General features: G+C 43.2%; 1 protein-coding gene across 1 annotated transcript; it reads left to right on the top strand.

Annotated features, from left to right (window-relative positions):
• Window positions 1-277: 277 nt before the first annotated feature.
• LOC123191625 (serine/arginine repetitive matrix protein 1) lies at window positions 278-1,365 on the top strand. Its single transcript, XM_044604288.1, has 4 exons — window positions 278-330; window positions 639-883; window positions 1,031-1,158; window positions 1,272-1,365. Exons 1-4 carry the CDS (start codon window positions 278-280, stop codon window positions 1,335-1,337), a joined length of 492 nt encoding a protein of 163 aa, XP_044460223.1. The 3' UTR covers window positions 1,338-1,365.
• The last annotated feature ends 22,003 nt before the right edge of the window (window positions 1,366-23,368 follow it).

Raw genomic sequence — 23,368 nt, forward strand, 5'->3', positions numbered from 1 at the left:
AATGATTTGATTTTTTACTGAGGAAATTTATTAATTTTCTTAATAATCTTAAAGTGATTTTGTTAGCTAGCCTAATTTGTTAGTTACATTAAAAGGTCATAAATTTGATGGTATGTACTATTAATAATCTTTGTGCTTATTTATTAATGATAGGAAGTTATGTTAATAAACATATGGTTAGCAGTATTTGCTTTGCTCTGTACCAAAGCACGGGTGTAGTCTCGGGCACTGCAACCATTGTCGGTGACAGTGGGAAGAAGGACGTCCATTGTCACGGATGGGCGTCATGTTGAGAAAAGGATTTGACCTATGGGGTCTTGAAACAGGAGCGTGCAATTTTTTGTCTCCCGTTGCAACGCACGGACATTTTTGCTAGTAATAATAAAGCACGGATTGACTCCGTGGGTTTATCGTCACAATACGCTTTCTTCCTATGATTTTACACTTTTAGTTTAAATTTAAAATATATTCGAGGTGGTACTAAAGCGTTATTACTAATAAAGAGGTTATTGGTTTTCGTCTGTATAAGTCGCTAAGTTTCTTCCGTCCGGCCCGCTTGACTGGGCCGTGTTGATCGTTCCCTGTCAACCGCGTGATGACTGAACTGGGCCTGGTCAACACTTCCCCTCCTACGCCAGAGAGCTTTCCCCCGCGGGCCGCGCAGGCAACTCCTCCTCCTCCTCTACCTCCGCCTCCCTGCGTCGCTCGCCGGGCCCGAGGACGACGACGAGCCCTTCCTGGAAGAGGAGGAGGAGGGCACCGTCGAGCTCGTGCAGCTCGGCGCCAACCACGGCAAGAACGTCCTCATCCTCACGAGCGACACCGGCGGGGGTCACCGCGCCTCCTCCGAAGCCATCAAGGACGCCTTCGGCGACGACTACCGGTAAGCGAATCATTCCTCTGCGCCGCGAATCATTTCTCTCCCTCTGTCTGTTAATAGATAAACAAATTGTTGGAATCTCCCCCAATCTGTCTGTCAATCCAAGTGGCTGAGCCTGCGCTGATGATGGTTTCGATTTGGGCATGGCAGATCTTCGTCAAGGATCTCTGCAAGGACCACGCCGGCGGGCCGCTCAACAACATGGGGGGCTCTTACAAGTTCATGGTGAAGCACGTACAACTCTGGAAGCTGCCCTTCCACGGCACATCGCCAAGATGGTCTGATTCCGATTATACAGCACTGCGATGCTACCTCTACTGAACACACGTGTAACTACAGTTGAAGGATCACAAATATATGGTCCAGCAATGCACGGTAAATCTGTATCCAGGCAGATTCAGTCCACCTCTTCACCACCGTGACCCACACCTACGACCTGGCTTGGTTGTGGTGCTAATTCAGCAATGCAAGTCTGATCCCTTCAACTCTCAGGTGTCTTATTCCACTACTTCATGATGATGCTTGGGTGCGTACTTGGATGGTTATACTATGTGATTAGATTGATTTTTTAGGATCCCCGACTCCCCGTACATACATTGTTCACCATACAAAGCTAAAATACAACACTTTCAGATGTTGTACAGACTGTACAACACAAGCATGGCAACAAGTGTATTAAGAATAGAGAAATCATTGCAAATTATCTGCTTGATTTTTTTGGATTCCAGCGTGACGGTGTGGCCGTCTGACTGGAATTGAAAATGTTGGTGTTGTTCTGAATTCTGATAATGTTGATTAGCAGGGAGAGGGTTCAGAGTAGGGATGGCGGGAGCGTTTGAGTTGTACTGGCAGTCCGCCATCGGCAGGGCCGTCATGGAGACGCTGGACGAGATGGTCCTTAGCCCCGATCATGCCATCAGCGTCCAAGTACAGTTCGATGAGGTCTGATTGGCGTTTTGCTTGTCTGCGAATCAATCGGCAGGGCCTATAATATCAGCAAATTGTGTGTCGTTGGTTGTTTATTCATCATGGTCTTCTTGTTTCTTTCAGTTCATGAGCACTGGACAACCAGCTCAAGAGCAAGGCCTTCTTCAATGTACCAACCATAATGCCACGTCTCTTTTTTGTTCCACACATTCATCACTACACTGTACATATTCCAAAGGAATAATGCTGAAATAACGTGTTGTTGCGACATGTTAGTGTAACGGTACTAAGGCAGATGAATTTTTTGTAGGGAAGATGCAGATGACTTGTGTGCTTGATTATGGTTGGCTTGTGTGCTTAATTATGAAGTTAATTACTCGGCCGCCACAGGGAATTATTCTTTTGGGATCATATTTATTCTCCGCAAAAAGTAATCTCAACTTGCTTAAAGGCCACATTTGGCAGTTGCTTAAACCTTCTGGACAAGACACACAAACATACAACTATGTGACAACTTAATGCCTTTGGGAATTTTGATGGCTTTTCCTAACAAGAAAATATAACAATAGCTGCGAATGTTAATTACTTAGTTTATCAAAGGTAAAATGTCTGCTACATGACAAGTATGTGGATTGATTTTATGTGAACTGACTAATTGGATGGTTTGGTTCCTTGTGCTACGTTTTGAAAAAGAACGTACTTATATGTTCCACTGTATTGATATCATATGGCGAATTACATATTTGTTACTAGCTAAAGCTGAAGAAATGTTTACGCAAAGAACATTCATTTTCACATTGCCTGGCATGCGTCTAGGTCATTCTATTTATTACCATTGCTGAAAGTTGTACTTCTCTGCATGCCGATAGTTTCATTCGAATAGCTCTTCCTAGATTTTTCTTTAGTTCATTCCATCCAGTAGTTTGATAGCTTTGTGATTATTTTGAGAAAAAATGATCTGTCTTGCAGACTAAAAACAATCTCATCCAGTAGTTTGATATTTTGGTCATTATTCCAAACTAATTGATCCATGTAGCAGACTGAAAACAATTAGATGCTGATGCAATCATGGTCTGAGATTATTAACGAGTGAGGACACGCATAGGGTTGCTTCCTACTGGTACATAACTATTTTCTTTCTACATGTACTATGTTGATTCTTCAGAGATCTCGTCTTCATGAGACTAGCGAAGGGGGTATACGTTAGGAAGAAGGGGAGACGAGGTGAGTTTCTGAAGTTCACCATCCAATCCTAATATCACAAAAGGTGAGCATTACTATTCAAAGGAATGACTAATTAATTAACCTCTTAATCTATTTTTACAGGAATTAATCAGATAGTATATGGGCTGAATAATTTTGAACTAGCTACTATTTCTAAATGGAGTGCCATGTTCAAATAGAGGAAGTGAAGTTGTGGTGGGTTCTGAGCCATGCTTCAGGATAGGGGTGTACCATATTATTTTTCTCCCGTTGCAATGCACGGACTTTTTTGCTAGAAGATCTCTTGCCCTTTTCTTTGTACGTAGTAAATCTACACTCAAGCTTTGTTTAAATAGAAGACATGTGGAATCTTGAACTTGCGCTTTTGTAGGCAAAAACCATCTTTGTTTGGGCCGTAGTTACAAATACTCAAATTATAGACCATTTTGTGTAAATTAAGAGTGTGCGGTATTCTTTTCTTCCGTTGTAACGCACGGGTCTTTTGCTAGTCTCTCCCTAATAATAAAGTACGGATTGACTCCGTGGGTTCACCGTCACAATACGCTTCCATTCAGTCGTAATACGCTTTTACGATTTGTATAGACAAAATCGTTATAAACGAGGTGGTACTAATAGCTCGTCCGACTTGATACGTTTTACATATCGCTCGAGTTTGCACCGCCTGGGCCGAGCTCGTGCGTCACGCACTTATCCTGGCCCAATGCGCCACCTGGGTCGAGCTCGTGCGCCACCCACCTATCCTGGCCCATTTAAGACACATCGAAGCAAAAATAGTGCTGGTGCAAAGAATCGAACACACAACCTCATGCTGAATAACTAGCGTCACTACTATTGGGCTGGCGATGGTGGGTTGATGATGAGCAGCGTTGTTGTGCATAAGGGAGCTGTCTCAGGGATTTTGGTCTATTCGCTTGTTTTAATGATTGCACCGCTGCTGGATCTGCTATGTGGATAAGGAGGCTCTCTAGGTAAGGGTTTTTGGTCTATTTGCCTTTTTTAATGGTTACACCTATCGGAAGCCGTTGAATGCTGCTATGTGTACTATCGATTGCAAAAAAAAAAAGAATACGGAATGAGCACCGATTATATTTACTTGCTATTATTTGTCGTACTATCATAGTTTAATGTTCATGCCTAACACATCTTATGAATACATTATCATATACAATAATTAAAAGTGAGTGAAATATTAGAATTAAATATTTCTTAACAGAGAAGGTAATTGGAGCACACTAGGGCTTGCTGACAACTAAGATATTCCTCAACTCTGGATGTCACCGATGTCATTGCTGAGATACAGAGGGGATACCGGGAGACGGAGGGATGAAGAGTAGAGGGAATGCGACAACAGAGCATCTTTCTCACGCTGGCTGGGAGGGGGGAGCACTCCACTCCATTTTACCATCTCTCCCGCAGCTCTGTGTGACATAATCACGCAATATCAAATAAATTTCATCCATTCAAAAAAAATTTGCTCCGTGAAAAAATCCTTCTATTTTTGAAATTAAATCCGTAGACCATAAAAGCATATTTTCGAGAGGATAAACGCGTAGACCATAAGATGTTGGTATTATAGGGAGGTTTGTCCCAACGAAGAGATCATCATGTCGTGCATGTTGCTCGACCTGGGCCTTTCACAACCTGTGCTCGCCCAACTATCACGAAAATAAGGCAACAATAGCTAAAATAATTAATCTCTCCCTAATAATAAAGTACGGATTGGGTCTCCGGGTTCACCGTCGCGCCTTTTTTAAAAAAATCCCTGTTGTTTTAGTTATTTAACCCGCAGTCGTTGTAATAAGTCAACCCGATGAGAAAAGAAAAGAAAAGAAAAAACCAGCCACTCGCCCTCCCAATCCTCTCGACCTCCGGCGTGGCAACACCTCCCGCACCGGCCCCAGCGCGCCGCCACCTCCCGCCCCGCCCCATCTTACCGATGCATTCGGGCAGAGCACCGCCGCCGCCGCCAGCCACTCGCCCTCCCAATCCCATCTCGAACTCCATCGCGCCGCCACCTCCCGCCTCGCCCCATCTTACTGATGCGTTCGAGCAGGGCGCCGCCGCCGCCGCCTGGGGGCGCTCGACATCGCCGTGCCGTCGTTCTGCTGGCTTCGCCGGAACTCCGTTTGTCAGCATCTTCTTCACCCCTTGGTGATGAGCGGTTGAGCAAAGGAGCGGTGTCAGGCGCCGCCGCGCGTACATGCCGCGTTTGTGCGAGAGTGGGGACGGGCTGACAGGGGATGTGTACTTGGTTGGGGAACAAGAGAACGCGAAGCTAGGAGCAGGGGCCGATCGATAGGCAGCACGAGGACCTCGACAGTGCGGCGGTTCCTACTGGTTCTACATGTTCCTCTCTCTGCCTATCCATTACAAGCATAGAGGTGAATTCATGGTTGTTTGCTTCTTGGCCTAGCTGTTGTATTGATACGTGATTTAAAGTGCAGGGTTCTGAGGAAATCGGGATAAAATCTTGGTTGTCAGAGTTCCCTTGGAACTACGCAGAAGATGGGGTGATGGATTCAGTGTCAAGATTCAATGAATATCCATCTGTTCGTGACCTGCTTGTTCACCCACTACTACCACAAGCAATGTATTTTACTTTTCTTGATGCAGCCCCAGAAAGGAATTATGGTTGGTTTAGTTCATAGAAAGATACCATAAAATCCTTTTTGTTTACATACTAACTGAATAATATGAAGTATTTTAGTTCTCATGGTAATAGACAAGCAACTTCAGTAGTATTTGATTGGAGTTTTTGTTTTTTTTGTATGGCTACTGCATAACGGAAGACTGAACACATGTCAAAATTTACACAAGACCATACTTGATTCAGACATCTGCCCCATGTGTCTCTAAGCCACAGAAACTTGCTCTCATCTATTACTTCAGTGTCCTGCAGCAAAAGTTGTTTGGTGTGCTACTGGAATACTCCAAACTGCCAGGAAATCATCGATTGGAAGCGTTTCATGACTATGCTCATCCTTTGGAATATTTGGGATCCTTGAAACCACATGAAGAGACAGGCACAGATACCTCAGTACCTGTATTTGGTGGAGTAATCCCTGGGAGCAATCACCAGACGACGGCCTTACGAGCTCCTCTATAGACAGTCTCCACGATGTCAACAAACTCTTCCTTGTCTTTCATTGCCCAGTTGATCTTGTTGTTGTTTCTTGTCCCAAGATCAATCATGATGTGCTTGTTGCGGAAGAAGAACATCACCGTTGACGGGTAAAATAATTAATAAATTACAATGGAATCAAAATATATACTTTTTTAATGGTGCAATTGGTTGGATTTTGAAATGCGTATTTCCTTAAAATTGAAAGACACCTTTTTTGTCCCGTTGCAACGCACATGTATTTGTGCTAGTCTTTCCCTAATTTTTTTATATTTTTTTTAATAATAAAGCACGCATTGACTCCGTGGGTTCACCGTCACAATACGCTTCTTTCAATGAATTTACGCTTTCAATTTTTTTCACCTATATTATTTTCTACATCGGAGGTGGTACTATTTTATCTGCGTATCTTTATCAAAATCAAAATAGATTGCATGATGCGTCTTCTTACTCATGTTTGACCCAATCCAAGAGTCGAGCAAAAATCACACCGAGCTAGGATAGGAAATTGTGTCCGGTACAAACTCATAGATCGATGCACGTACCGAACGTCCCTAAAAACAAGGAGCCCGCCGCCCCTCCCAATCATGCCGGCGCCACTACAGGGGATCTCTGTTCCCGAACTCGACATCTCCATCTATGCCGTGCAGTACCTCGGATCGGAAGCGGTTTCTGGCTCATCAGCTCCGCAGACGATCGTCGACAACGACGGAGAGATCACCCTGCAGTCATGGCCGTCGATTGCAAGAAGCGCATTGACATCACGGCAGCGCCCGTCCGTGCAAGTGACTCGACACCTTAGAGAGCAGAGAGCGGCGAGGTGGGAGCCGACTATGGGTGCTGGAGGAGAGCCGACCATGGGTGCATCGGCGTGTGTCAGCGGCTGCGTGGAGAGTTCCTTGAGGATCCCGAGTATGAATGTGCCAGAAAAGCTCCCGCTTGACGCCGGCAGCGGAACGCCGAGGAGTGCGCCGCCAACTACTGGTGCGTGGTGTACGTACACAAACCTGTGCAGCAGCAGCGCAAAGGGGACGTGAGTTGGTGCCTGGTGTAGGTAGATGAGTTCGGCAACATGATGATGATCATCACACACTTGGGCGCCGCCGGTGAGACGCTCTAGCTCCGTGTTGCTGTCTTTCTGTACGTACTGATCAATGCGTGTGTAAAGACATCACTTTCCATTTTTTTCTCTGTCTACACATGAAATCGCCGCCCTGTTTCCTTCCTTATTCTGCAAATGCGACATGTGAAATCCCTCCTCTTTCCATATGAAACCCCTGCCCTCTTTCCTCCCTTATTTTTCTCTCCTTCCTTCTTTATTCTGTCAAGAAACATGAAGTCCCTCCCTCTTGCCTTCTTTATTTTTCCCTCTTTCCTTCCTTATCTTTTATTATGGAAGGACTTATCTGTATTGGGTCGCGAGACGGCTCCTTGATATCGAGAAAATTTGAAGATGTATATAAATTATAAAGATTGGGTTTAAGAGAGCGGTATGGGACTATTTAAAAGGTGAATCAACAGCCTAAATATAATACACCATGAGTTCTTTTTAAGGAAAATACACCATGAGCTATGTCAGTTGGTAGCGACACTGGTTATCGTATATGCAGTTCAGAGTTTGATTCAGCCCACCATTGAATACTTTTTTGCACCGGGCTGTGGGCTAGCTTCGCCCGTTCGCTTGTGTAGCTTCCTTCGGCAAGGTGGGCCGGAATAATGTGGCCTGGCGGCTGAAAATCCTCTGATAGACTAAGAGAGGTAATCCTTGTTATTTTAACCATAGGATGGGCCAGCTGAGTTGGACGCTCGATCTGTGCACTTTTCTTGCAACCCGTGTTCGAGTCCTCGTAATAGCAACTTTTTTTGTGTGGCCGTTTTTTGTCAGGCTTCATTGGGCCGCATGGGCCAGAACAATTTGACCAGGCATCGGTCAGGAAGGATCGATCGTTCCTGGGAAACCGATCGTGGGTGCTTGAGCAAAAAGAGCTAATATATTGGAACTTTATTTTAGTACCACCTCGCGTATGTGTTTAAAATTCAAACTGAAAGCGTAAATTCACAGAAAGAAGCGTATTGTGACGGTGAACCCACGGAGTCAATCCGTACTTTATTATATAAAATAAATATATTATTATTATTATTATTATTATTAGGGAAAGATTGAGCCACGCCAAGTTTTTGAGATGGTAATGAAGCCTGCCACATTAAATTTGTCCCTCCCCTTGGTTCTTTGTTATTTATTCTTTTGAATTCCTGAAATTTCTCTGCAAAATAAGTCTTGCTTTGTCAGAAGATTGAACTGTTTCTTTTCAGCTACGATCATCTAATCTCATATATGTGTTCGTTTGAACTTATTTACTCTTTTGACTGTTGATTTGTTTGCTTTGCCATTAGATTGAATTGTTTCTTTTTATTGTTGATTTATGAACTCCAAGTACTGATGTGCATAATTAAGCATCTGTTCATCAGGTGTCATTGTATATGGACAAGTCTGCAGGGGTTTGCCAGTCGGACTTCCATGATTGCAAATTGTCGTTCCTGCAAATTATATGTGATCACGATCTTTTTGTTGAGATGACTGGTATGTATCCCGCTCTAAATTCATGGACTACCAACCTAGGGAACTATAAATATTCCAGTTTGCCAAACTATTTTAATAGACCAGCAGTATTGTTCAGAGACTTTGGTCCTCCTCCACAGCGGGATGCGACCTCCCTGGAGCAGCGGGTCAAGCGCATCGTCGAAGGGGGAGAGGATCTTGTTATCTACAGCAACGTTGAGTGAACCGCCGTCGAACTGAAGCGCGCCTCCTATAGCTGTGACCCTGTGTTGGCCCTGCCCACGTACGTCCGCTAAGACTGAAAACAGAGCAGAAAAGGAGTTCAAATGACCTCTCTCTGTTTTTCCTCCCTCTGGGAGGGCGTTGCAGGAGGAGTTAAGGCATGCGGAGGTTTGAAAATTGCGCAGGAGGCGGCCTAAGGGTGGCACGGCGTACAATCCCTCTACTGTCATTTTATATCTCTGATTTTTTTTGCTGCATGCGCAGGTGTTTCAGGCAGAAACGGGTAATAGCATCGACTAGGAGGAGCAAGACAAGAAGCAGCGACAGCTACCATTGCTGGCTAAGCTAGCTGCTACGATGCCCGCCTCTCTTTGCAACGGCCAAAGCACACAACAATCCATAGTTTGGTGAATTTTTTCTCCCCACTTTGGTGACTTGGGACGGGTTGTGGGCAACAGCAGTTTAGAAGAATCGGTAGTAGAAACGTGAATGTTAAAGCCAATGGGCAAGAAAACTATAAGGAGACTTGATTTGTTTTCATGTCTACCTTTCAGTATTCAGCCTTGCGAGAAAAGGTGCCTCGGGATAGAAGCTTGACATAGGTGTGGCCTTGAATGCTAGGATTTTATGAGTAGCCTGACTCTTCTGTTCTCATTATAGAATCAGAATTCAAAAGATCAATGGAAGTTTGCTTATGAAAGTAAAAGATCAATGTACTAATGCATTTTAAGTTTTCAACAGGAGAGTACTTTCTGATGTTTTAATGACCAAGTATTATTGATCTTGAGGTGTGTTATTGATCTCCGTTACTAAATAGATGGTGTTTTTTGTTACTTTGTGAAGAAGCATTGCATGCAAGACACCATAGAAAAAAACTGCTGCCCCTGATGCTTCATCGCGGAATCGCAGCTTGATGGGGCTTGCTACGCCTCTGGAACACGCAACCGCTAACAAAGAGCAGCTTGAAGGTTTGAACAAATGTACATATTGAAATTTAGAGTTCTAACAGTACATATGTGCAAGAGTGTAATGTTCACTTGGAACTTGCTCGTGGTGGAGACGTTCCACACAAAAAAAGTGAAGACGACCTGAAACTTCATGAGATAATTTAGTAATTCGGTTTGGTCAGTGCATTTCTGCATAAACAAAAAAATATCCAATCAAAGCACATTGGCTTATGATGTTTTTTTGTGTGGGAGTTTTATGATGTATTTTTTTTTTGTTAGTACATCGTTTCATCAATGATATTGGAAAATTATGAATTAAATTTTTATTAAACCTACAACTTGAAAATTCTGATTTTATATCATATGTGATGTTGTAATAGGAGAGGATTGGACACTCTTCTATCTGATAATGGATTGTTTCCAAGAATGGATCTTGGTACTTTTGAACAATTTTATACTATTGTTTTGCTATTTGCAAAGTTGTTTGAGTTGTATGCGCAAACATATTTGTTCGAGTGTTAATTAGTTTTATAGGTTTCCAAGCACATGCTTATTTATTTTGCCGCTACTCACGTCGACCCCAAGAAGTCCATCTATGTGTGCATCGGCGATACAGATAGTGCGGAGAAGGAATCATGTGCGAGATCACTGGTCAATCTGGTCCACAACATCAAATGCCGATATCCATGGCGCAAGACAGTGCTTTTCCGAGCAAGCAGCCTAGCAAGTGCATCGGTGATTAATGGTTTGTTTGAACAACATATATGCGCGATTATACTCAGCTTATATATTGGGTTAGGGGCAGGTGGTAATATTTTACTCTCGTTGCAACGCATGAGAACTGAAATAGATCATGACGAACATTGTTAGGGTACGTCCAAATTTTATGGTCAAAAAAGAAATACTCAATGTAGTCTTATTTTTGAAGTTTTGCAAAAATTGGATTAAAGAAGTGCTGCATAATGGTAAGTGGAGCAGGTTTTAATTTTTCGCCCGGTGCAACGCACGGGCATTTGTACTAGTCTATCCCTCCCTAATAATAAAGCACGGATTGACTCCGTGGGTTCACCGTCACTTTCCCTTGATAAAGTGATAAATAATTACCCACCACTGCCATCGATGGATGGAAAAAACGATTCGCTAAACATCTGAAAAAAGACATTACAAAAATTCGGAAAAAGAAAGAGTGCCCGACCCAACCATTCTTCCCCAATGCGGACGACCCGGCCTCCCTACGCCGCCGATGTCTCCCACCGCGTCAACCTCCCAGCCGCCGCCGCCGCTGCCAAGGAGCGCCCACTCCCCCCCCCCCCCCGGCCGCGGTCCCTGCGAGGTCAATTCCTGTTGCTGAGGTTCCCCGTCGCCATCGGCTGCCCACGTACCCGGCGGTGGAGATGGCTACGGACGACAAGGCGGCCACCGCGCTCACGTGGGAGGAGGGAGGCCGCCTCCATCTGGCCGACGCCGTCTGCGTCCATGCAGAGGAGCTACCGCCATCGGCTGTCGTTTCCCCACGCTGCACAAGATTGGCCATGGCCGCCTCGAGTTCGTCTCGGGAAAAGATGCTCGCCCTCGTTGACCCCTTGCAGTCGTCCGCCTGCTGGGCCGCGCGCGCGCAGAATCAGCTTGGATGGCGGCCGTGAGTGCAGTGCGCCGTCGCCTCTGGCTGCGGAGGAAGAGAGCAGAAGATAAACATAGGAGTAACCCACGACTGGGAGGTGCGGGAGGTAGAACAGGGAGGAGGCGAGATGGAGGAGTTGTTCGGGTGGCCCGTCCCCCCATGCATGACGAAGAAGATAGGAGCTGGGGCTGGGGATGGTCGCCGACGAGCTGTGCCGATTCTTTATGTGGCGCCACCTAGAGGGCTCAGGTGACGTCGTGCAGGTCACAAGGCAGTCGTGCACGGAGGAAAGCCAGCGGCGGCGTGTAGGGGAGCTTCGAGCTGCGGCGCGCAGGGTGGCCTAGCGGCAGCTCACGAGTGACTGGGGCAGCGTCTCTAGGGTACCAGGGGACCACGGCGGCCGAGGCCTGTGATATGGTGATTGAGCATGCGCCGCTCCGACATGTGTAGCTGTCCAGCTTCCCACCCACAGTGTCTTCATCCACATCAACGACATGAAAATTAATTGGAAAAGCAAGAACCCAATTGATTTTTATTGCCTCTCCCCTCCAGATTTTTCCCATATCGTGAGATAGTGGCCGTGGCATGTTGGGGCTGACGCAGCAAACACAGAGGCGGAAGCTCGGAGAAGCTGCGCAGTGCAGGCGGGCAGGCCGGGGCGACGTCGCCGGGGTGGCGTGGACGGAGGTGCTAGATTGGAATGCCGAGGTGATGAGGACAGTGCAGAGAAATAAGAGAACACAGAGACGGGTGCTTGTGCTGAAGATACAAAACAAAATCGTGTTTGTGTATGTCCGGCCGACAGATGAATCAATCTCTTTTCAAGTTTCAACCCAACAACCTTCGTGTGCGTACATGTGTGTATCAAGGACGCACGGATCCATTGGCCTGAGCACGACACATCACTTCCCTAATTCCATCAGTGTCATTCCTAACAAGGTAAGTATGATTCCCTAATTCTTGAGTTTCTTAGTCGATCTTTGATCTTTGATCCCTAATGTTGTCATATTTTATTGATTCTATAAAAGATCTCAAACAGGAATACATAGCATGATTTAGATGGAAACATTTTTGTGGCTACAATTCCTATAACTTTCCTTGTCAATTTGATAAAATTACATGTGTGGTGGAGGTTCAAGCCTATCACGGTTTACATTGTTAGAATTCTTCAAGTCTGTCTGTCGATCCTCACTATCTTTGAAAACATATTTATATATTTGTGTGCTGGATTTTCTGATGTAGATACTATATAAGAGGAAGCTGTACGACAATCCTGCTCAACTTGGTACGGATCAGATCGATTTTATTGTAAATATTTATGCTTGATAGATACAAGCCTCCCTCTTCGGCCTTTCATTTATCCATCCTCTGCAGGTCGCCAGCACTTGTCTATCGTTGCTGCCTTGACTCGCCGCCGACGTCGCCGGTTGGGCCGAAGGGTACAAGATCATCATGTGGCCGAGTGCATGGGCGCCGAATATGCTTGATTGCCATGTTGGAGGCGAATGTCCTAGAGCTTGGTGGCATGTGTGTGATGTCTAGAGTAAAGAAGATATGTTTATTTGTGAGGAATTTTTGCCGATAATATCCGTCCAGCCATACATAAAAGTGATATTCTCATTCTTTAACAATGTATACTTGGCCTCTACTCTCCTGTGTGTTGAGAAATGGTTGGGACATCTATTGTTGTTTTTATTTTTCTTCAGTTTAGTTCAGATTTTCATTATTCCAATTTTGATTTTAGTTCAGTTTTGGTCAGGTTTCCATTGTTTTTTAGTTGAATTCAGTTGCCGATTCATCCAACTCATCTCCATTGCCATGCATAGAAAGGCTTAGATTTGATTTTGGGTCAGTTTAGTTTAAATTTTCATTATTTTTCAGCTGGGTTCAGTTTCACATTCATCCAACTCATCTGTGAACACAATGATCAAGTATCTCTCTGGTTGGTGAGGTAACCTGGGCAATACTATTTGAGATCGTTGGTGAGGGACTACTATGCGAGCTCGGCCTGAGCAAAGATGTCGGCAGGGTGAGATCAAGAACATGAATTGAATGGTATGGCTCAGTACTATTGAGCTTGGCATTATTTTTCCAACGAATTGTGTGTTTCTCTGAGATGAATTAGGTGCACCAAATATGCGAGATTGTATAGTGCTCATATGCCAGTCAGTCAATTTTCCTTTCTTTAATGAATTAGAGAATGTTGCTCATATGTTAATCAGCTGCTCGTCCCTAGCATTACTGTGGTCTGAACTTCAAAATTTTCATCCACTCAATGTTGATTCAGTCAAATATCTCTAGGAAGAAAAATTATTCCGACAATATTCACTCTACTGTGCTTATCGTGGTCCTCTGGAATATATGGAGACGCGGGACTACAAGCTCTTCCCTTATGTTTCTGTGGAATTGCACATTACTGCTAGCAAGATTGCTGATGATCTTATGTTGTGGTCCAACAGGTATTCAAATGGAATTAAGAGAGGGCTCTTGACGGATTGGAGCACTATGTTGTATCACCTATCTATGAGATTCTATTTTTTTCCTTCCTTTTCTTTTCTATTAATCCCAGTGTATAATTTGGCTTTGTATAGTTCTCAATTTTATGAAGTGGTCCAGGCTGGCTTAAGCACACTGTAGTCCCTGAAAAAAAGACGGTGGGTGATGCCTCGCCCTCCCTGAACTGAATATCATGTGCTTTTGTACTACTGGAAGAAGGTAAGTAGTCTTTTATGCGATTCATTTTCCATTTGAATGCACTCCGTTCTTAACGGATTAGTTAAAACATCAAACTATCATTCTTTTTGGAGTTCTGATGTGTTATTTTTATAGCCTAACACATGGAACTTTCTATAGACTTCATGGTTTATGCAAATTAGTTAAGCTAGGAATTTTTTGTGAAGCTGGTGTTAACTTGCTTCGCATAGGAAATTCTAATGCGAGCATGAAGAAGGCCTTAGAAAAGGTGCATGTTGTTGCTGAGGTAGAGGAGGGGGCGGCTGCCGTGGTCGGGGAAGGCGCGCCGAAGGCGGATGCTGGTCGAGATGCACGAGATGTTGGCCGAGAAGAAGCATATTCAGCAGTGGTGGTTAATCCATTGTGCGCCACGCAATCAGCTCGCATGGTTCCTGCACAAGGACGTAGGGTTGGCAAATCCATCAACAAATGGGATTATGCGCCTTGAGTGTATTGTATACTTATTTGCAACCTTCCCTTTTTCTACTGCTGTTTAGGGTTTCTTTCTAATCAAATTCAGTTATCGTTTCAGCCAATAGCTGAGTTATGACACTCATTCCCTGCTACAATGATGGCTAAATATTCTTTACAACATCGCTAGCACCGTCATAAAGATTTCTGGGCCGTTTGCATGCTTATTTTGGTGGAAGAATTTGAAGGAGAGAAACAGTAGGAGTTTCAATGGCAAGGCGAGCGACTTCATCAGATCCTGCAACCTCATAATCGACGAGCTGCACACTTGGCTGCGAGCCTGAATCAAAAGCTTGGGATGGTTGACACCATAGAGAGCATACCTTAGTTTCTTCTCCCCCCTGAAACACTTTTCCTACTTATGTAAAGTTTCTCCGCTCGCTGTGCCAATTGTTTGGTACACTCAGGCCCTGTTTGGTTCATAAGTCCTAGGAATTTTTTTAGTCCCAACTTATAAGTCCAAGTCCCTAAAAAGTCCCTACCTGATTGGTTCCTGGGACTTATAAGTCTCTATAAGACCATATTACAACTATAAGTCCCTATAAGTCCCTCCTTGAGAGTCTTATTTCATAAGTCCCAAATGCTCACTTTAAGTCCCTATAAATCTCTCCTGTTTGATTTAGATGGGACTTATAGAGACTTATTTAAGTCCCTAGACCAATAAGTCCCTGGAAACAAACACCCTCTCAGTATCTGTCAATGGAAGCAACGGTAGCGAGAAGGCTGCAGTTTTGACTGGCAAGGCAGAGGAATCCGTTTCCAGCAGGAGATGTTGCTATGAGGAAGAGTACATTATGAAGAAAAATACTTAAAGCTCATCGTAGCAATGAAGTGCATTGAATTTCAGTTTTCATTTTTACCGAGATGGAATTGAGTGTTCAATATAAATAGAATTTCAGTTTGATTATTTGCTTCATTGATCAACATACAAAAATGATTTATTGTTCCATATGAGTCATATTAGCTAGACGTATGCCGCGTGCTGCCCTAGATTATGCAAATTTTCATTGTGATAGATGGTTCAAAGAACTGTTTGAACCTTGGAAGGGATCCGCTTTACATATGTTTTTCTGGCAGCCCATGGCCATGAACTATTTTATGACATGTTTTCTGTAGAAAACTATTCTAAGACATGTTGTTTACATTAAGGTCATTGATATCATTTTATAAAGTAGGTAATTCAAAAAATATCCTTGGGAGTGTTCTGTTCTTATAATTATTGCAGCATTTTTTCTTTAATGTTTCAAATTTCCTGTCCATATCACACATGTCAATGTCTAGCTCATCTTCTCATTAAAATAGTTGAATATGATCTGTTTGGGGTGTAACCAGATCAACATTTAGTTATTATCCAAATATTCCTTCCCTCTCAAACCCTAGCAGCAACAGAAGTCTCACACACTCCCTCCGCTTTCCGCTGCTCAATGCACGGGCACATGTAGATGTGCTCTGCCGTGACCATCATGTCGCCCATCTTTGTGCCTTGGGTTCGGCGGCGGTGACGTCGACGGTGAGGATGGCCCGTATGAGATCGATCAGGATGAGAGAGCGAAAGAGATGGGAAGAACGTTCGGAGCGAAGCACATGGGATCCCCAAAAAAAAAGATTCACTTCGTCCTTTGGTGTTAAGGTGTCGTTTTTGAGGCACTCCAAACACTAACGCCAAATAAAAGGTTGTGTTTAGATATGTAACTTGACCATCCACATAATGTCGTCTTCATTGACTTGCTTGACCATTGGAAATATTAAGCAACCTTCAATCCATAGCTCTTATAATTTTAGGGTTTAATCGATTTATGAAACTTCCAAATCAAAGAACTACAAACGTAAATGATTTATAAGCCCTCTCTATTTCAATCCTTAGCATTTTTTCATGTGGAATTACCCAATGCTAAGAATTCTTTAGAATTTTTCATGAAGAAGGATTCAGCCGGGATATTTTTTTATTCTCGTTGCAATGCACGGGCATATTTTTGCGTATGAGGACTAAAGTATGATATGTATTTCTTCTAGACCTCGGCATGCACCTACCTGCCTCCAAGAATGTTGTCAAGCCATCGATGGGCGTTTGATGGATACATTTATTTTCCCCGTTGCAACGCACGAGCCCTTTTGCTAGTAATAATAAAGCATGGATTGATTCCGTGAGTTCACCGTCACAATACGCTCCTTCCTGTGAATTTACGCTTTCAGTTTGAATTTAAAATATATGCGCGAGGTGATACTAATTCAGTGAATCATATGTAGTTTTGTCCGTCGTCAAAACTTTCCGCTGTTGTTTTAAGAGTTGGACTTCTCCCTGATCCGTCTGGCCCCAGCCCACCAAACTCAGCCCAGGCAAAACCGGATCAACAAGGGGGTACCGAAGAGAAGGAAGCAAAGAAGAATTAACCCAGCGCAAATGTAGCGAATGAAGCGAAGAAGCCCAAGCAACTGACCATGATTTACACGTCATCGGGCTGACCTGCTTGCTTGACCGCAGCGGTCCATGCGGGGGGTGGGAGAGGAAAGGAAGACACCAAGGGCGGCGGCGCTGGTGCTCCTCCGGCGACGCGCCGGACTCCGTCGAGACGAGCTGGCGGCTAGGCGCTCGGGCGCGACCGCGTCGTTCCTGCTGGAGAACACGAGGCGGCGGGCCATGCGGAGGGTGGGAGAGGAAAGGAAGGCACAGAGGGCAGCGGCGCTGGTGCTCCCTCCGGCGAGATGAGCTGGCGTCTGCGCGCTCAGGCGCGAACGCGTCCTTCCCCGACGAAGGAATAAGGAGGCGGCAGGCCATGCGGGAGAGAGAGGGAAGGCACCGGGGCGGCGCCGCTGGTGTTCTTCTCCGGCGAGATGAGCTGGCGGCGGGGTTGGGGGCGCTCGGACGCGCGAGCTCAGGCTCCCAGGTACATACCTTGCAGCGCCGAGGCTCGCAGCTACGCAATACATCTCGCAGCACCGACTCACATTGCTACGAGGGGATAAGCTTTGAAGTGGCAGCCGCTTGACAGGGCGATAGATAAATAGAACATGGTTGCTCGCTTGAACTACACGTGACTGTACGTGGCGTCAACTAGACCCCACCGAGTGAGCATATATTTTTAAATTCTTTTATTTATTGTGGTTAGCTCTAGATTGTCTAATTTCGATCTCAAATGTCTGCGGACACGTCTTTATATTGAGTCTCTATTTGTGCATGCATGCAATCATGTTTCTTACTTTGTTTTTGAATTGTCCGATCAATTACATGTGATTGGTGAGATGGACAGAGGGTAAAGAAAGAGAAAAAATGATCCGGTGTGGACTATATTCTACGTGAATGGCTTCTCAGACATACACAGACATCCCCATACCTCCTTATATTTGACGTGGATATGCTCATTTGTGATTGTCCAGTTATATGAGGACAAAGTGAGGGTCCGGTTTGTTTTTTTCCTCTCTCTTTTCTTTAGACAATGACTGGACTGTACTTCCGAACAAATGGGGAAGATTTGGGTGGTATGACACCGTTACTAAATGCTGCCGAATATGTCATGGCTTATTGAGTTAGATATGTATGGTATTTGTTTTCTCCCGTCGCAACGTATATGCATTTATGCTAGTCTCTTTTTATTTATTTTTTATAATAATAAAGCACGCATTGACTCCGTGGGTTCACCGTCACAATACACTTCTTTCCATAAATTTACGCTTTCAATTTAAATTAAAAACATATAAGCGAGGTAGTACTAAAGCATCGATCGCTTCTTCCTCCGGATTATTAGTCCGTCATGATTTTCGTACGTCGCACATACCAAATTCCGTAGGCAAGCTGGCCTCTCACGTACGGTGCCACAATGCCATCTCTGCATCGAATCAATGCACTACTGGGCCATCTCTTATGGGCCAAAAGCCACGTTACAGAATTTATTTTCTATGGGCAAGTGGCCTTCATAGAATTCATGGAGGACTTTTTTCTTTGACAATACTATAAACTAGAGAGGATGCATTCATCTTTTTTGTCAAATAGTACCACCTTGCTTTCTTTTACCAATTTTCACCAATTCATAAACGCTGGCAAGTTGCCTGGAATATCAACAAGCAGCTTACACAAACAGAAGTATACATCTGACAAACCATTGACAGAGGGTTTAAATAAATAGAGGGTCTCTAAACTGAATTCACGATGATGGGCGCGGACGTGTAGAGAATTTAAACAAGATTTCCTTACGGCAAGACATCCGATGATGGGTTGAGACGTGCTTGGCTAAACATAGAGTGCTAGAACCATAAATTTCCAACAAATGTTGGAAAGCCAAGGAAGGAATGACGATAAAAAAGCTTCGTGAGAAAAGTAATCACTATTTTTTATCACTTGCAACACAACGAATTTTTTGCTTATTTTCTTGTGTTCTACTCTCGCTCAAAAAAAGAACATACATGCTCTGGCGAGAGTCGAATTGCATGTACATCTCTAATATATACCCCCATGCTTTTTTACCAATGCCTCTCTCTCACATGAGTAAACGCTGTCATCAGCTCCAATTCCTGATGTCCCCCATGCCGCTCTGTATCGGTGTAAATACTTCATTTTCTCCCGTTGCAAATACTCGTGCATTCTCGGTGTGCAGCCCTGCGGCTAACTCTATCTGCTCGGATTTCATGTAAATGCCATCATCAGTCGTAGTTCCAGACAGTTGTTGGACATCCCCACTCTGCTTTGTATTGACGTAACTACTTCCTTTTCTCCTCTGGCGAATACCAGTGCCTTCTCCGTATGCAGCCCAGTGGCTAACTCTACCTGCTCGGGTTTCTAGCGTGGTGTCGCCCTGGACATCGACACGGCCTTCCCCTGCCGGACTTCCTCGACTCTCTCCACACAGTTTAGACCATGCTTATTGGGCTATGGAGTATTTTTTTTTAACGTTTTCCTCTTTTGTTTCCAACCGGCCGTGCTGTCTAAATTAAACATAAATAGAAAAAAAGAGAAAAGCGGGGGCGCTAGGATTCAATCCGAGGCCACCGGGATGGGGGCTTGGTCCAGTGACCAACTCGGCTAAGCTCATGTTCATTTCTGGTACGTCATCTTAGTCACAAGTAGCTCAGCTGGACCTCTGTGTTGGCCCGTGTTGCTACTGTTTTTCTAATGGGCCGACAGCCACGTTTTGCGAGTGGGCTCTCCTGTAAGCCACGAGAAATAGAAACGCTGAAAAATAATTTTTGTTGTTATCGATGGGAAGAAGCAATCAGTTAAACATATGTATCGTACGGTATTCGAACCCACAATCTACGTTCCTGTCAAGATGACAACAGCCAACGGAGTATGTATGCTTTTGATGCAAATCTGGGTTCGCTATCCAATAGTCCCATTCGGTTCTTTTCTCAAAGTTCCATCAGTTTATACACGTTTACAAGTTGCCTAGCAGCAAGCCTCCAGAAGCAAAAAACAACAAGAATGAAGGAATGACACGAGAAAAAGAAGGAGGGACATGCAACAGATGCATTGATTGTGGCTTTAAAATTCGGATTGAGGAAGAAAAAGAGGAGGAACATGCTGACTAATTGTGGTTATATATATGATGGATGCATGCACGGGAAATTGGAGCCGGCTGTGTGCATCCCTGCAAGACTAACTGCACACGCAGGAGCTCCGGGATTGCTTTCCAAACGTCATACCCGAGTGAGTCGTTCGTTCAAACAAAAGCTTTTTATTTTGTGTTAATATTAACAGAGTTCATTTGATCAAATAATGACATGCGTGTGGGCTTTTTGGTCCTGTACATGAATAAATTCCGCTCTTAGGAGCAAGAAGGAAAGATTTAAAATAAGAAGTAATCCGCTTGAGCACAAAGGAAAGAAATTAGAAGAGGAAATAAATTTGGCAGGAAAGAAAGTAAAATAATTAAAAGAAAAAGTAATCTGCAATTATGAGCACTTGAGCACAAAGAAAAGAAATTAAAAGAGGAATTAAATTTGACAGAAAGAAAGGAATTAGAAGAACGAATAAATTCCGTGTTCTATCTAATAATGTTGTACTTCACTTCTTGATAATTTTGTGTTCTATCTAGGAGAGATGACCATTAAATAAATAGGCACACGCTAATGTTGTACTTCACTTCTTGATAATGTTGTTTTCAATTACCTGTGGTATATATAAATTATGCCTGGCCATGTTTATATTATAATTTCATATGAATTATTTAGGGTAGTGTGAAAGTCAAGCTTTTTGGCCGGAAGTGTGAAAGTAAAGTTTACAATTGATTGATTCCCACATGTTATACTCCACTTTTTGATAATGTTGTTTTCAATTACCCATGGTATATATAAATTATGCCTGGCCATGTTTATATTGTAATTTTATATGAATTATTTAGGGTAGTGTGAAAGTCAAGCTTTTTGGCCGGAAGTGTGAAAGTAAAGTTTACAATTGATTGATTCCCACATGTTGTACTCCACTTTTTGATAATGTTGTTTTCAATTTCCTGTGGTATATATAAATTATGCTTGGCCATGTTTATATTATAATTTTATATGAATTATTTAGTGCTATGTGAAAGTCAAGCTTTTTGACCGGAAGTGTGAAACTAAAGTTTACAATTGATTGATTCCCAATCAATGGGAATGAATTTCGTGATTATTAATTATGGCTCTCTTTTGTACTTGATGATTAGAACAATAAGTTTACTCTTACCGGGTTTTTTTAACTATGGTTCGAGGACCATGGTGGAAGAACGCGACATAGTTTACTACCCAAAAAATGTCCAAGCTCGCAGTAGAGATGAAGAAGATCGACATGCACCGCCTGATATGTCAAGACATGATTTGTGTTGAACCACTTAAAGTGAATGCGATGGTTGCAACGCACGAGGAATTACAAGTCAGTGCAGGGAAAGGCTCGATTTTGTTTTTCCCGTTGCAATGCACGGGCATTTGTGCTAGTCTATCCCTAATAATGAAATACGGATTGACTCCATGGGTTCACCGTCACAATGCGCTTTCTTCTCATGTCATAATACGCTTTTACGATTTGTATGAACAAAATCGTAATATAAACAAGGTGATACTAATAGAAGCATGATTGTCAGGCTGTCCGTTGGCCAGCTCGGCCCAGCAATGCAATGCGAGGAGGTACGTGGGCCTGCAGGATGTCCATTGGCCAGCTCGGCCCAGCTCCAGTACAACACTAGGAAGAAAAAAGATACTTGCAAGAGGAATCGAACTCAAAACCTTGCAGGCGATACGTTTGACACCAACCAACTGAACTATGTCCATCTATGTTGATTGGATTCGGTTGGTCTTATTATCAATTAGTACCACCTCGACTTTTTACAAGCACAGCCATCAATTTATATACGCGTTCAAGTTACCTGTCATCAATCGCCTTAATAAGTCGGCTTGCAAATTGGTGATCGGAGGATGACGAGTGGGTGCCCAGAAAGGAAGAAAACATCTTTAGAAAGATGGGCAATTAAACAAGGCAATTAAGAGATATTCCTTCCTAAGACACGCCTGCATAATATCCGATTCCTAAAATGCACGGTTCAAAAATATGATGGACAATTAAACAGCGATATTAAAAGAGAGGCAGATAAATAAGAAATGGAATTCAGACTAATTAAGTGTTGGGGCAGATTTTGTGTGCTAGCTGATATCTATATATATATATATTTATTTATATGTATATGTATACCTACTAGCAAACATACTCGTGCGTTGCAACGGTACATACAAAAATTACACGTTGGTCGAATAAGTATGACTCAATACCCTGACATATCAGTATCTTCTATTTTAACAAAGTGGCTCATCATTTTGCCACTTATCTTGCTGATGATGGACGTGATGTCCATGTGATCACAATGCATTCGACATGGTAAATCCCAATGCAATGAGCTTGCCACCGCATGACACACTTGTCATTGTGTAGCGCAAGAAAATGTTTAAAACTTTAAAAATAAATCTCATCTACCACAAACTACTCCCAACGCCTAGACATATAAAGACTTTCCAAAAACTGATCAAAACCTAGACATAAAAGACTATTGAAATGGTGAAAAGTTTTTTGAATTGACATACATTTAAAAAAAGATTTTTTTTAAAATTCATAAACATTTTTTTGTTTAGATGAACATTTATTGAACACATGAATAGTTTTTTAACTCCTGAACATTTTTTGAATTAATGATTTTTTAAAATTAGGGCAAAAAATAGAAATTCGTAGAAAAGTTGAATATTTTTTGAGAATTTTCTAAAATTTCATGGATACTTTTTAGATTCGCGAATATGTTTTGTATACATTATCGTTTTTTTCAAAATCAAGAACATGGTTTATTTCCTGACATCCAAATTGTGATTTTTTTTATAATTTGCCAACATTTTTGTAAAATACCAACATTTTTTGAAACAACAAAAAAATTATGATTTTTCGAACATTTTTAAATTTCGTAGATACTTTATGATTTCTCGACCATTTTTCAAGAGTCGCAACTTTAAAAAAAATTCAATCTCGAATTAATTTAAAGAAGAAGTAAAAAACAGAAATAAGAAAAGAAAAGACAAAAAAATGAAATGAAAAACAACAGCGACGCCACGCCCCGCGGGCCGGCCCATTAAGACATACAGGGGGGGATGAGGTGGGTGAGAAAAAGAAGTGGGGAAAAATCGATGGAAGCAAGGGTTCGATCCCTGGTCTTCCCAGTGGGAT

Source organism: Triticum aestivum, chromosome 2A, assembly GCF_018294505.1.
Source record: "Triticum aestivum cultivar Chinese Spring chromosome 2A, IWGSC CS RefSeq v2.1, whole genome shotgun sequence".
Lineage (NCBI taxonomy): Eukaryota > Viridiplantae > Streptophyta > Magnoliopsida > Poales > Poaceae > Triticum > Triticum aestivum.